Source organism: Cervus canadensis, chromosome 21 (genome assembly GCF_019320065.1).
Source record: "Cervus canadensis isolate Bull #8, Minnesota chromosome 21, ASM1932006v1, whole genome shotgun sequence".
Classification (NCBI taxonomy): domain Eukaryota; kingdom Metazoa; phylum Chordata; class Mammalia; order Artiodactyla; family Cervidae; genus Cervus; species Cervus canadensis.
The window spans coordinates 34,170,543-34,185,304 of record NC_057406.1 but is presented as its reverse complement, the minus strand read 5'-3'; the positions used below and the strand labels follow the sequence as shown (position 1 = coordinate 34,185,304).

Here is a 14,762-nt window from a genome sequence, read left to right as displayed (position 1 = left end):
GGCAAATGAAATTACTAGCCCTGATATGGACAATAGTATTTTTTCTTTCAGACAAGCTAATCTATTCTACTTATATACATAAAATAAAAATTTAGCATCACTGAATAAACATTTCACTTGGATAATAGAACATTTTTGAAAAGCAACTATACATATCCAAATACATACAGATACCAAAGGGATAACTGAGATATCCTAGGGTCTCATCTGTTTAAAAGAAAAACTCAGCCTACTGCTCATTGTCCCAGGCAGAAAAGGCAAGTATGAGAAACAAAAAGGAATTCTGTCAAGAAATGAAAATATCCCACAGAGAATTCAATAGCAGTAGAATGAGGATGACATTGAGAAATTCAAGGGCTATCAAAGCACCATAAAAATGTTATATATACAACTTAGTAAGAACCATAATGCTAATGTAAAAGAAAAGAACTGGTATATAAATTGCTCACAAATGAACCTCTACAAAACAGGCATCCTTGTACACTGTAGTATGCATATACAATGAGACTGCTGAAAGCAGTTGGTTAGTGTAGATTAAGATTTCATAGATCTTAATTTATTCTCATTTATTCTTACATAAATCATCCTTTATTCTCACAAGCCCTGTTCTAGGAGAGGGAACTCAGAGTGATAGCCTGACATTTGGAGCCACTTTTCTCCTCAAAACAATTGTCGATTTGAAAGCAGCAGCTAAGAGGCTGAGAATTTAATCAGATTTTGGCAGTCTCACTGGCTTTCCTGGTGGTTCAGCAGTAAAGAGTTCACCTGCAATGAAGGAGACGCAGGTTCAATCCCTGGGTTGGGAAGATCCCCTGGAGAAGGAAATGTCTACCCACTCCAGTATTCTTGCCTGGGAAAGCCCAGAGACAGAGGAATCTGGCAGGCTACAGTCCATGGGGTCGCAAGAGTTGGACACAACTTAGTGACTAACTTACCACCACCAAGAGGCTGAGAATTTAATCAGAGACTTTGGCAGTCTCACAAGACTGGATGAATAAAAACTGAATTTCAGGGCCTGTCAAGAAGCAGCGTCATCCCAGATTTTCAGTTATAACTTCAAAAGTACGTCCAATAGTAAGGCTATATTCAAAATACATGACTGACCACCTGAAGAAGTGCAGTTCCAATGTTGTAAAGAAGCGGGAAGAAGCGATCCCACTGCCACGTTATGTGTGTGACATGAGAACTCACTAAAGAAGGACGTTCACTTCACTCAGTGAAGCCTGTCCTTAAAACTCTAATTCCACCTGCACGTACATGCAAGCACCTAGTGTAAATTCTTTGTAATATGTGACATTTTATTAATGCATTAAAGATTACAACTAGCTAAATTTATTGTCACTATGTATATAATGTTTTGAAGTGACATATATTTTTATAAAGTACTATTTGGTTGGGGAAAAGTTACCTTAATGTTTGAAATGTGTGAATTTTTTGGAACTTACTGGACAGACTGATTTAACTTTTAGCTACATTATTTTCAGATTTAGTATTTTTTAATGGTGGCATATTTTGGTTCTTAAATTTTTTGCTGCTTAAACTAATAAGACCCTGACCAAACAATATACTCCTCATTTCCGTGGGTTACAACCCATGCATTCAAAAAGTTAAACTTTGATTCTAATTTTTATATCATAGACTCTTCAGATAAAACATTCAATTGCTGAAGCACTGCATAAGAACACTATAAAGTTTTTATTTTCTAATGTTCCTCTTACATAATTGCTGATATGTAGATGATCTCTAATGTATACATAATATTTAAATTATGAGTAATGTTGATAATGCCATTTATCATGTTTTAAAAATAGTACACAAAAATGTTGCCACCTTATGTATTTACACCTTTCATACAGAGAGTGACCATATTCAGCCTTTTTGGTTAAATGCCACATCCAAAGACTCATGGCAGTATGTTACATCACAGATTAAAGCAAAATCAAACCAAAAAAAGCCCACCCTGTTAATTTAGTTTAATTTGAAACTGTGTATAGTATTATATATTTGCTAGGAATTTGATATTTGGAGAGAAGAAAGTATAGCTGACCCTTCATATGGAAAATATTTGAAAAAAATTCCATGAAATTCCAAAAATCAAAACTTGAAATTGCCACTCATCTTCAACTACTTATATAGCACTTACATTATATTTGGACTTCTCTGGTGGCTTAGACAGTAAAGAATCTGCCTGCAATGCAAGAGATGCAGGTTTGATCTCTGGGTGAGGAAGATCCCCTGGAGAAGAAAATAGCGATCCACTCCAGAATTCTTGCCTGGAGAATTCCATGGACAGAGGAACCTGGCAGGCTCCAATCCACGGGGTCACAAAGAATTGGACTGAGCGACTAACATTACTGCTAATTTGGGCCAACGCTTAGTGTCAAATTATTTTACACCCTGATTGGGTTAAAGCGATTTCCCCCCAATGTCGATGGCTGCCAGAAGCTAAAGTAAATCCTCTGTGGACTGAGAAAACATTATACATAGTTTTATATTACCTCTGCAAAGTTCAATATATTATATTGATACTAGGCACTAAGTCAAACATAACAAGATATACAAGCAGTAAAACTTGGCCCAAAGCTAAGATTAAAAATGAACAGAAAAAACAGGCCTAGGTGATCCAGATACTATGGTTATCTGATACGGATTTTTAAATAGCATTGACTAAAATAGTCAAGAAATTAAGTGGCAAGATAGACATTTGTAGCATAGAATTGGAAACTAAAATTAAAGAATCAATAGGAAATTCTAGAAATAAAATAAATCCAATAACAGAAATTACTATTTTAAAAGTATATGAGTTTAACAATATATTTGATGCAACAGAAGAGAGAAATATTGCACTGGAACATTCTCAGAAAAAAAACATCCAGACTGATTTATAGAGAACAAAGAGATTAGGGGAAAAAAACAGAAAAAATAAAACCAAGCATAACAAATTAGGCCAACACTTTAAAAAATCTAAATTCTTGCAATTGAAGTCATTAAGGAGAGGTTGAGGTAGAATAGTACTGGTGGAAGTGCAGCAGAGAATTTGCCCTAAAATGAAAAACATCAAGCCACAGATATAAGCAGCACTACCTACTCCTAGCAAGAGAAAAGATGTGGGGGAGGGCGGCAGTTGGGGGTAGATTAACCCTAGGTATATTGTAGAAAAACTCAAACAGAAGAAGTAAGGAAAATCTTAGAGAGTCAGAGGAAAAGGACACTTATCTTCAAAGGAATAACAAAAAAAGTTGATTATTGGTTTATCAACAGAAAAATACAAAACAGAAGACTCTAAAATAAATCTCTAGTGAGGGTTTTGGGACCAAAACGTGCAAGCCTTAGCACAATGATTTTAAAATTCGTAAGTGTATGTTAGTTTTTTTTTGCTGTCATAACAAATTATTACCAACATAGCAACTTAACGTGGATAATACCCAATTATTACCACACAGTTCTTCTTCTGAAAATGTGTGTATACTTAAACACTGTGCTATAAATCAATCATAAAAATAGAAAACATCTCTATTGAAATGGAAAAAATCTTATGAAAAGACAATTTTCAAAAGAAAACTGAGTAGCCAATAAGTAGCTTATTCAACTGAATTCAATTGATTTCCATCAGGGGAAATCAATTTAAAATAACAAAGAGATATTTTGTGCCCATGATACTGAAAGCATTAAGAAGTCTGAAAATTTCAAGTGTTGGGGAACAAGAAGAGGGAATAGAACACGCATAGGCAATGAGTAAGCATGCAATGACATAAACTATTACAAGTCTTGTGAGAAATTCTTGGGGTTACAGTTTAAGCAAAATAGGAAATAGGGAAAAAAGAAATTAAAGAGGCTGATAGATTACTTAGGACCTTATTTCCATGCTGTAACACTGGTGTTTTCCCTAGAAAGAAATGGTCAGACTTTGAAGGATTTATTCTTGTACAAAGATTGCTCTGGAAACAAAATGTTGAATGGTGGTAGGAGGGATGGGAGCAAGACTGGAGAAACCGGTTAGGACATCATTACAATATGACACAGCAAGTGATGAGAACATAATGAGGACAGCAGCAGTGAGGGTGGAAAAAAGGAAATATATAGAGAAGATACTAAAGAATAATACTAACAGAATGTTGTCACAGATAAGGCAAGGAGGATAAGAGACCAGGAGAGTAATAGAAGTCTCAGGCATGGCCAATGGGATGAATAATGATGAAACTCACTGGAGTAGGGTTCCTACTTTTCTAAAATGATGAGTTCAGTCTGGGGCATGTTGGTTCAGAGGTTCCTTTGGTGTCTTCTCTTCTTTGGGGTCAATTGTTTCTGTGGATCTGAAGCTCAGCAGAAGATTTAGATTTAGCAGTCATCAGTGTGTTACCGTTACTGAAAGCCCTGTTCATGGGTGATATCTCTTGTATAGAGTGTGATGGAATAAGAGGATCAGAACCCCAGGGATTAACATCTGAGAGATGGGTAAAGGAAGAGAAATCTGAAAAAGAGACTAAAAAGGAACAACCAGGCAGGTAGAAGGAAAATAGTGACCTTGGGGAAACATGGTGAATAGAGACAATCTGGCAGAGGCAAATAGCACAGAGACACTAAGACAGAGATTGAGTTGGTGGGAATGTAAATTTAACCACCATAGGAAACAGTGTGGAAGTCCCTCAAAAAATTAAAAACAGAACTATCATATAATCCAGCGGTTCCCCTTTTGTATATTTATCCAAAGAAAGCAAAACCTCTAATTCAAGAAGGTATATGCACCACCATGTTCATTGCAGCATTGTTTACAATAGCCAGGATACTAGAAACAACTTAAGTCTCCGTCAATGGATGAGTAAATAAATGAGTAAATAAAATGAATCAGTAGTAGTAGTAGTAGTAAATAAAATAAATAAAATGAATGAGTAAATAAAATGTGGTATAAATATAAAATGCAATATTATTCAGCTATTAAAAAATTAAATTTTGCTATTTGCAACAACATGGATGGGTCTTGTGGGCATTATGCTAAGTAGAATAAGCCAGACAAAGACAAATACCATATGATCTCACTTACCAATGAAACCTAAAAAAAAAAAAAGAACTGATAGATACAGAGAATAGATGGGTTGCCAAAAGCAGGGGTAGGGGGTGACAAAGTGGGGAAAGGAGGGCCACAAATTTCCATTCATAAAACAAATAAGTCATGGGAATATAATGTACAGCATGGTGACAATAGTCAATATTCAGTAACACTGTATTGTATCAAAAGTTTTTAAGAGAGTAGATCTTAAAAATTTTCATCACAAGAAAAAGAATTGTAGCTATATATGGTGATCAACATTAACTAGACTTATCATGATCATTTTGCCTTTATGTACAAATATTGAATCATATTGTATACCCAAAACTAATATAATGTTATATGTCAATTATACCTCAATTTTAAAAAAGACAGACTGAAAAGTTACCACTTAGTTCACCAACTGAGAAGGCATTGATCATCTTGTTCTAAGGCAGAAATACACTGTTGTGGGTTGAGGAAGTGAATAAGAGATGAATTCGTGACGTCGTCTTTCCTAAAGCTGGGTTGTGATGGCAGTGTGAAGTGGAAGAGGATGGTGAGAATTGTGTTTTTCTGCGTCGAATGGTGTAGCACTTGGCAGATATGTACATATTTGGGGGGAGAGAGCCAGTTTGAGGGAGAGGTTAGTATCAAAGGAAGAGAAGGAATGAGACGGAAACACCAAAGCAGCTGGAGGCAGCAGCAAGTCAAGTTTCACTTCCGATGGAGAAGGGTTCCTCCTGCACCGAAGAGGTGGCTGGGAGGAAGAGGTCACTGTGGGCAGGAGTGAACCTGTTTCTAAGGCAAAAGCGGGAAAACACACTTCTCTCTGATGGCCCTATCTTCTTAGATCATTTTCTGGCAGTAAAGCTGGAGACATGAGGCCGGGATTTGAACATTGTTGAAGGAATGACAGAATGTGGTGGCTCAGTTCACGATCACAATTTGCTGCCAATGACTAAGGAGCCAGGTGTGGTTGGAGACCACTGATTCATCTGGTGTCAGCGTCTGTGCTCTGTGTGTGTCTGTGTGAGTGTGTGTGTTCCAACAGTGCTCAACCACCACGTTGTATGCAAGATTTGAAAATTTTGAATGATTTGACCAAACCTCTCTGAGAATGTACTAGCTGAAAAAGAAGAACGAGCACTAACATTTATTGAATGACCTTAGACATGGTAATTGATGTCTCTAAATCTGTTTGCTTATCTATGTGCGTGCATGCTAAGTCACTTCAAGTCATGTCTGACTTTTTTCAACCCTGTGGACTATATAGCCCACCAGGCTCCCCTGTCCATGGGATTCTCCAGGCAAGAATACTGGAGTGGGTTGCCATTTCCTCCTCCAGAGAATCTTCCCAACCAAGGGATTGAACCCACGTCTCTTATATGTCTCCTGCATTGGCAGGCAGGTTCTTTACCACTAGTGCTGCCTGAGAAGTCCCTTCCTTATCCATAAAGTGGCATTAAAAATAGCACCTGTCTCACTGGGTTGTTGTGAGAATTAAATGAGATTGCAGTATTTCTCAAATTTTTGACAGTCATCTTCAATAAGAAATATGTAGCCTTATTGTGACAATTAAATGAGTAAGTACCAGTCCACAATACCTTCACCAAAATACTTGGAGACTTACATGTTTCCAAAGTCAGAATTTGGAGGACTTTAAGAAAGTAATATAGTGACTAGAACACATATGACATAACCCCCCAAGAGGGCTGAGAGAAGTATCCAAAATCAAGCAGTAATCTTTCCACAGTCAAACTGATGAGTAGTCACACAAACCATGAATGAAGACTATAACTAACCTTGCCTCAGTTTCAGATCAGATTCTGCCATTAAAGGAATTCAGTCAAATTTTGCTTTAAATATTTTTTTGGCTTTTTTTTTTGAAGAAAGCTTTTGGTTTTTCAGATAGCTTTGGATTTTGGAATTATGGGAATGAAATTATAGCTATATAGAAATATAATATTTTTAAAGTCCCTGGAATGTCATAAGTATGGTTCATATTATTGGTTTCATTTTAAAAATGATGACCCTAACCCACCAAAGGAAATTCATGATGTACTAATAGGCTGTGACCCACACTTTGAAAAATGCTTATATAAAAATGGTTAGCCTGGTCCCTGGTACATGCTAAGATCTCAACATGTATTAGAAAAAATACCATCTTATATTTATATATTGTTTTAAGTTTGCAGAATTCTTTTAAGCACATAGTTGCTATTCATGTTCACAGTAACTTTATCAGAAATAAAATAGTTTAACTTTCCTCTTGTCCTACCTGAGAGTTTTATGTCTCAGTGGTTTTGTGAAGAACAGTAAGAAATTTAAATAATAATAATTACACCTCCCTATGGCATCTTTGGACTTCGTAGGTAGCGCTAGTGGTCAAGAACCTATCTGCCAATGAAGGAGACTTAATGAGATGCAGGTTCGATCCCTGGGTCAGGAAGATCTCCTGGAGGAGGACATGGCAACCCACTTCAGTATTCTTGCCTGGAGAGTCCCATGGACAGAGAAGCCTGGCGGGCTACAGTCCAGAGCATCACATAGTCAGGCATGACTGACGCAACTTAGTATATGGCACAGCATGGCATCTTTAGGGCTTCCCTGGTGGTCCAGTGGCTAAGAATCTGCCTTGCAATGCAGGAGACACAGGTTCGACCCTGGGTCAGGAAGATCCTTTGGAGAAGGAAATAGCAACCCACTCTAGTATTCTTGCCTGAAAAATCCCATGGACAAAGATGGTGGGACAGAAGAATCCCATGGGCTACATCCATCCATGTTCAGAAAGAGTTGGACATAACTTAGCAACTAAACACCAACAATGCCATCTTTACCTTGATACCTGAAGTAGTTTTTAAACTTTTCTTTAAATATTTTATGTAAAAATAATTCTTTTCCACAGATAAACATGGAGAACTAAGAAATCACACCATTTGCTTAGGGCACTGAATACACTATTTCTACATGGAATTTGTCCAACAGAATACACTGCTCAGCAACAACTTCCAAAGCGTATTTATTTTTCTGTTCTTAAAGTGAGCTAAAGACCTGCTCCTCTGAATGCAATTTTTAATCTTTGCATTTTATTTGCTAGTGCTCTTGGAGACATTAAAATAGCTGAGGTGAATGTCAAGGGTTTATTCGTGAAGCTCGTTAACTCTTCCCCCGACAAAGAGCTGGAAATTGGAAATCATACGCTCCGACAAAATGTGGATGGACGAGCAGTCTCTCTCTACCGATTCCTTCCTGGTATCATAATGCAGGCCAATTCCACAGTAACAGTGAGTATAATATATAAATACTATGAACTAGAATTGTGCAGGAAAAACTTCATTTCCCGTCAGACTGTGGCTTAGCACTGGTGGTTTCTTTGATCTCTCTGTTAACTGTGACTTTTGGGTTGTTGTTAGTTAATTGTGTCACTTTGTCCATCTCTGAAAATAAATTCTCATAATTAAATTTATGTAGCTTTCTTCAATTTGGCATACAATACTTTGTGTTTTTATGCTGTAACTATCAAAATGAAATATCTAAGTTCTTAAAACTAAGCAGCATAGTCTTTAAAAGAAAGGAAAGAGAAGGTTTGCTTAGGTGATGCTAAAGAGCTCCTCCTTCTTTCTCAGGCATCCCTCTAAACTACATACACTAGCTTTGCAGTTATACAACTTGACATTACAGATTATTGTTGTTGTTCAGTCTTAAGTCATGTCTGACTCTTTGTGACCCCATGGACTGCAGCACACCAGGCCTCCCTGCCCCTCACTGTTTCCTGGAGTTCGCCCAAGTTTGTGTCCATTGAATCAGTGATGCCATCCAACCATCTCATTCTCTGCCAGCCCCTTTTCCTTTTGCCTTCAGTCTTTCCCAGCATCAGGGTCTTTTTCAATGAGTCAGCTCTTCACATCAGGTGGCCAAAGTATTGGAAATTCAGCTTCAGCATCAGTCTTTCCAACAAATATTCAGGGCTGATTTCCCTTAGGATTGACTGATTTGGATGTCAGTATATTTTAAAGACCCCTGGGACTTCCCTGGAGGTCTAGTAGTTAAGACTTCACCTTCTGATGCAGGGGGTGTGGGTTCAATCCCTCATCGGGAAGCTAAGATCCCACGTACCTTGAAGCCAAAAAACCAAAACATGAAACAGAAGCAACATTATGCCAAATTCAATAAAGATTTTTTTAAATCTTAAACAAAAAGGCTCACCTGTTTAAAAGATGTGTTGCAATAACTCTTACAGTTATAAAACTACATTGAACTCCACTGGCAATTGTCATTAACAAAATCTTTTCTTACAGGTCTGGACAGCAGCATCTGAAGTAAAGCATCAGTCACCATCTGATTTTCTTTGGAAGGAACAAGACAGGTTTAACACAGCCCCAAACTGTACAACAATCCTGTGCAAACCTAATGGTGAAGTCAGTGTCCAGTCCTTAATCATGGTTTTTAATAAGAACGGATAGCTCTGCTTGTGTCCCCCTTTCCCCTCTTAGCTCACTCAATGAGTTTTTCATCCTTAAAAGCTTGGAAAGAACCATCACTAACTGTCATAACATGCCAGGCAAATCAGTAGCAGCCTCTCGTCAGTGCCAAAGAGGTGCTTATAGTTTGGCAAAGATAATTTTGATATCCTGTATTTCTAGAAGCGACTTCAAGTTTCAGAATCAAGCATGGATTTTATTTATGGCATTTAGCCTTCTCCTGAAGAGAAGGATGAGAAAGGAAGGAACTATATGTGGGCTTTTTTCTATTAATTTCTTCATTTCTCAATTGCTTGTTGAGCCCTGGGAATAGGGCTGTGATAAGTGTGATAAATGTTGGGAATATAATACAGGTCAAGATTCCTATTCTCAGAGGACTATAGCCTCTAACTTGTAGAGACTATATACTTTATTCGGGCTTCCCAGGTGGCGCTATTGGTAAACGATCTGCCTGACAATGCAGGAGATGCAAGAGATGCTAATTCAATCCCTGGGTGGAGAAGATCTGCTGGAGGAGGAAATGGCAACCCCCTCCCAGTATTCTTGCTTGGAAAATCCCATGGACACAGAAGACCACTGGGTAGCAAGGAGTTGGTCATGACTGAGTGACTAAGCTCACACACATTATACTTTATTCACTGTAAAATTAAGTCTACTAGAAATAACTCTATGATTCAGGAGGGAGGGGATATATGTATACCTATGGCTGATTCATGTTGAGGTTTGACAGAAAGCAAAATTCTGTAAAGCAATTATCCTTCAATTAAAAAATTAAAAAAAGAGAAATAACTCTGTATAACTCATTACCAATATTCTGCAATTTTATACTTTCACTCTGCCTTTTTTGGTATAATATTAGCCTAAATATATACCCCAAAACATGCCAGTAAAGTATAAAGGTATCCTTTTTCACAACAAAAAATTTACTCCTTTCTCAAAGCCATTCTTTAGATTTTTTAATCTCTACCTTTTCTTACCCCAAGCCTAAGTTACTATGTCCTGTAATTACTAGTTCACACAATATATTGATCAAAGTCTATTTCTGAGTTTCTTTCTTGCTGCATTATACCTGACTATCCCTTCAGGGTTCAGTTCGGTTCAGTTCAGTCGCTCAGTCGTGTCTGACTCTTTGAGACCCCATGAATCGCAGCATGCCAGGCCTCCCTGTCCATCACCAACTCCCGGAGTTTACTCAGACTCATGCCCATCGAGTCGGTGATGCCATCCAGCTATCTCATCCTCTGTTGTCCCCTTCTCCTCCTGCCCACAATCCCTCCCAGCATCAGGGTCTTTTCCAATGAATCAACTCTTCGCATGAGGTGGCCAAAGTACTGGAGTTTCAGCTTTAGCATCTGTCCTTCCAATGAACAGGACTGATATCTTTTAGAATGGACTGGTTGGATCTCCTTGCAGTCCAGTGACTCCCAAGAGTCTTCTCCAACACCATAATTCAAAAGCATCAATTCTTCGGTGCTCAGCTTTCTTCACAGTCCAACTCTCACATCCATACATGACTCCTGGAAAAACCAGAGCTTTGACTAGACAGACCTTTGTTGGCAAAGTAATGTCTCTGGTTTTTAATATGCTGTCTAGGTTGGTCATAGCTTTTCTTCCAATGAGTAAGCATCTTTTAATTTCATGGCTGCAATCACCATCTGCAGTGCTTTTAGAGCCCAGAAAAATAGTCAGTCACTGTTTCCCCATCTATTTGCCATGAAGTGATGGGACCAGATACCATGATCTTAGTTTTCTGAATGTTGAATTTTAAGCCAACTTTTTCACTCTCCTCTTTTACTTTCATCAAGAGGCTTTTTAGTTCATCTTCACTTTCTGCCAAAAGTGTGGTGTCATCTGCATATCTGAGGTTATTGATATTTCTCCCAGCTATCTTGATTCCAGCTTGTGCTTCTTCCAGCCCAGCGTTTCTCATGATGTACTCTGCATATAAGTTAAATAAATCCCTTCAGGGTAGATCTTGCTAATTAATTAAGAGCCATTTAATGTCTTTCTGTGAGAACACAGAGTTAGAGTTAGATGGAGTGAACACTCTTTAGACGTAATTTGCAGGCTTTACTCACTTATTGTCTCATATTTCTATGGGCACAAACTGAATTCTATAATACTTCCAGTAGTTGTCACTGACAGAGAAAATAAGGTTATGTAATCTAAGTTATTTACTTAGCCTCATAAGCAATCATTAGCAGAACTCAGGTTAGGATTAAGGCATTCTTGTTTCAGACCTTTCACCCCATTTATCCACCCATTTAGCCATTATGCAAACACTTTGGGCTTCCCTGGTAGCTCAAGATGGTAAAGAATCTGTCTGCAATGTGGGAGACGTGGGTTTGATCCCTGAGCCGGGAAGATCCCCTGGAGGAGGGCATGGCAACCCACTCCAGTATTCTTGCCTGGAGAATCCCGTGGAGAGAGAAGCCTGGCGGACTACAGTCCATGGGGTTACAAAGAGTCAGACAGTTTCTGTGTACAGTATCCCAGGCACTGGGTATTGAACCAGACAGACAAGGTCCCTGAGCTCCTGGAAGGCACATTTTAGTGAACTGTCCCTCCTTGCCACTGAATTACACTTGACATTTTGAGTTTTCCTTTTACTGATTGATTTGATCTACTTGGCACATATAGGTTCAGACAATTTCTTCAGGGTGATGTAAACACAAGTAATTTTGTCTGCTAGTATAAGAGTGAAACTGGTGGATTCATACAGGAAATGTTTACATATATTTATTATCTGCCAAGCTTTGTGCTAGAAGCTGGGAAACAAACGTAATTGTTGCATGATTCTTGTCCTCAGAAAACTCATGAGTCTGGTAGTAAAAATTGATATGTAACAATAAATAATTGCATTACTGTGAAGCAATGCTTTAGTAGAAGTTGGTGTGGAGTGTGGCAACTCAGATTAGAGATTCAACCCTGTAAAGGAGAGCATCAAGAGAAACATTAGGGAGCATAAAGCACTTGTTTTGAGTCTGCAGATGAGAGACGTTCACCCAGTTGACTTGAATCATAGTGTGTTGCCCCTTTCCTCCTCCCCTGTGGCCTCTCTTATTTTCCAGCACTTAATTGCTCCCTCAAGCCATGGGGCCTTTGCACATGCTTTTGTCTCTCCATAGACTCTTTCTTTCTTCCTACTTACCTATTAATTCCTACTCACCCTTCAGGCTTCAGCTCAAGCCTTTTTGTTAAGGTCACATCCTATTGGAATTTCCACCCCATGGTAAAGCAATCAGCATTGTTTAATTCAAATAGAAAACATTTCCATTAAATACACTGAGGTGTGACACTGTCAATCTAAAAACCCTAATATAAGCACAAAATTCTCCCCTTTTTTTTTAAACAATTAATTCCTGTTCTCACCCCAGTGATACTGGATCTCACTATCTGCAGTTGCCAGACAAATTTTCCTTGAAATGATAGGTTGCTACATTCCCATAGACATGCTGAAAAACAGACAGATCCAAGCTTTCTTTGCAATCCTGGAATTGCTTTCTGTTGATATAACTTGTGTGTTGAAAATAATTCATATCTTGTGGGGAAAGTTATGGAACCTAAAATCTGACTCAAACAATAGTAGACAATGACATAGATTAGAATAGGTCCTGAGTCTGGACTTGAAAAATAAATTTTTTTTAAAAAAAAGTGTGGCAAAGAGAGGTTATATCGTTGTTCAGTTACTAACACGTCTCCGACTCTAAAAATAGAAACCTAAAATAAAGTATGACAGACTACTTTTTGTCTCATCAGTAACTTGGCAATGGCTAATATTCAGTCAGATGCAAACCATTCTGGTGTAATATAAAGGTAGCTTTAGCCCTGCTCTGTCATGAGTTTATGTAAGGTTATGTAGTACAATCACTATGATTCTGTGAGGCTATTGATTTTTAAACAAGGCTAGATTCTTTTCACCGACCACATTGTTATCCTATATGATTTGCAGCCTCTACATTACATTCAAACATTTAATAGGTATCCCATGTGACTGAATGCCTCGAACTTTCCCAATACATTGTTCTCAGAGAAAATATGGAGCAGCGAATTCCGGTGCTGTAGCAACTGACGAAGGGCTGTTTACATATGCATTATCTCCTTTGATTCTCAGATTATTTAAGCATTTTACAAAGGAAGAAAATGGGGCTTGGAAGGTTAAATGGCTTTCCCAAGGTCACATGACTGGCAAAATGGCAAAAGTAAAATAAAACCAGACATTCCAACTCCAAAAATTTTTCTGTTAGGTACTAAAAATAGCCCACAAGGTTCATATGGTCAACATTTCAGAAGTGAGATCAAAATATATCATTTATTTGATCACATTATCATTGTCATTATCAGTAGATATTTTTAAGTCCCTTACAATACAGGAAGAAATAAAATATTGCTCTTGGCTAGGAAAGGCGTACAATCTAATTGAGAGAGATTTCACTCAAAAGATGATTAACATATTTTCCACAAAAATATCTATTTGAGCTGCAAAAGAGGAGAATCCCTAACTGATGACCTGAACAAAAAGTGGGGTTTCCTGCTGTGATCTATGAAATTAAATTTTTTAAAAAAATCTTTCATCTTTCTCTTTCTTTGCCTAGCTGAACTTGCCATGTTGTCTTTATGTGTGTTTAACTTATCAAGGCAAACAGAGGTTTTTTTTGATGGATACAACATCAATCCAAGCCTCTATAATTTTATAAACTAAAAACAGATCACAAGAACAAGTAGATCATTTGGGTACACTGCAGTGCTTAACTTTCTCTGTTGAACAAAGACATAATTATCAGTCCCTACACATGATTTTTCTGAATGATTTTTGCACATATATGTTGTATACATGCCACATAGTCAGGAAACTGAAACAAACTGCCCACCTAGTATTCTAGCTTGGAGAACATGGTTTCCTCTTCATGTCTTTAGTTTTAACACCCATTTTCCCATCTCAAATAATGTGTGTATATATTTATATATGTTTGTGTGTGTATATGCTAGTCACTCAGTCTCTGTGACCCTATAGACTACAGCCCGCCAGGCTCCTCTGTTCATGGAATTCTCCAGGCAAGAATACTAGAATGAGTAGCCATTCCATTCTCCAAGGGAGTTTCTCCAGGGGTCAAATCCAGGTTTGAAGATGAAACCCTGAATTGTAGGAAGATTCTTTACCATCTAAGGTGGATTCTTTACCATCTGAGCCACTAGGGAAGCCCATATTTATATTTTCTAATATATATTTTATATTTATACTAATTTAACAT

The 14,762-nt window shown here is 37.8% G+C and overlaps 1 protein-coding gene across 2 annotated transcripts in view; it reads left to right on the top strand.

Moving 5' to 3' along the window:
* Positions 1-14,762, top strand: part of LMNTD1 (lamin tail domain containing 1) — a 169,563-nt gene that overhangs the window by 133,019 nt on the left and 21,782 nt on the right. For both annotated transcript variants that reach the window (XM_043440407.1, XM_043440406.1), the window contains 2 exons: positions 8,127-8,313; positions 9,328-9,447. In XM_043440407.1, coding sequence (XP_043296342.1) covers positions 8,127-8,313; positions 9,328-9,447 — 307 coding nt within the window. The remainder of the gene's footprint in view (positions 1-8,126; positions 8,314-9,327; positions 9,448-14,762) is intronic.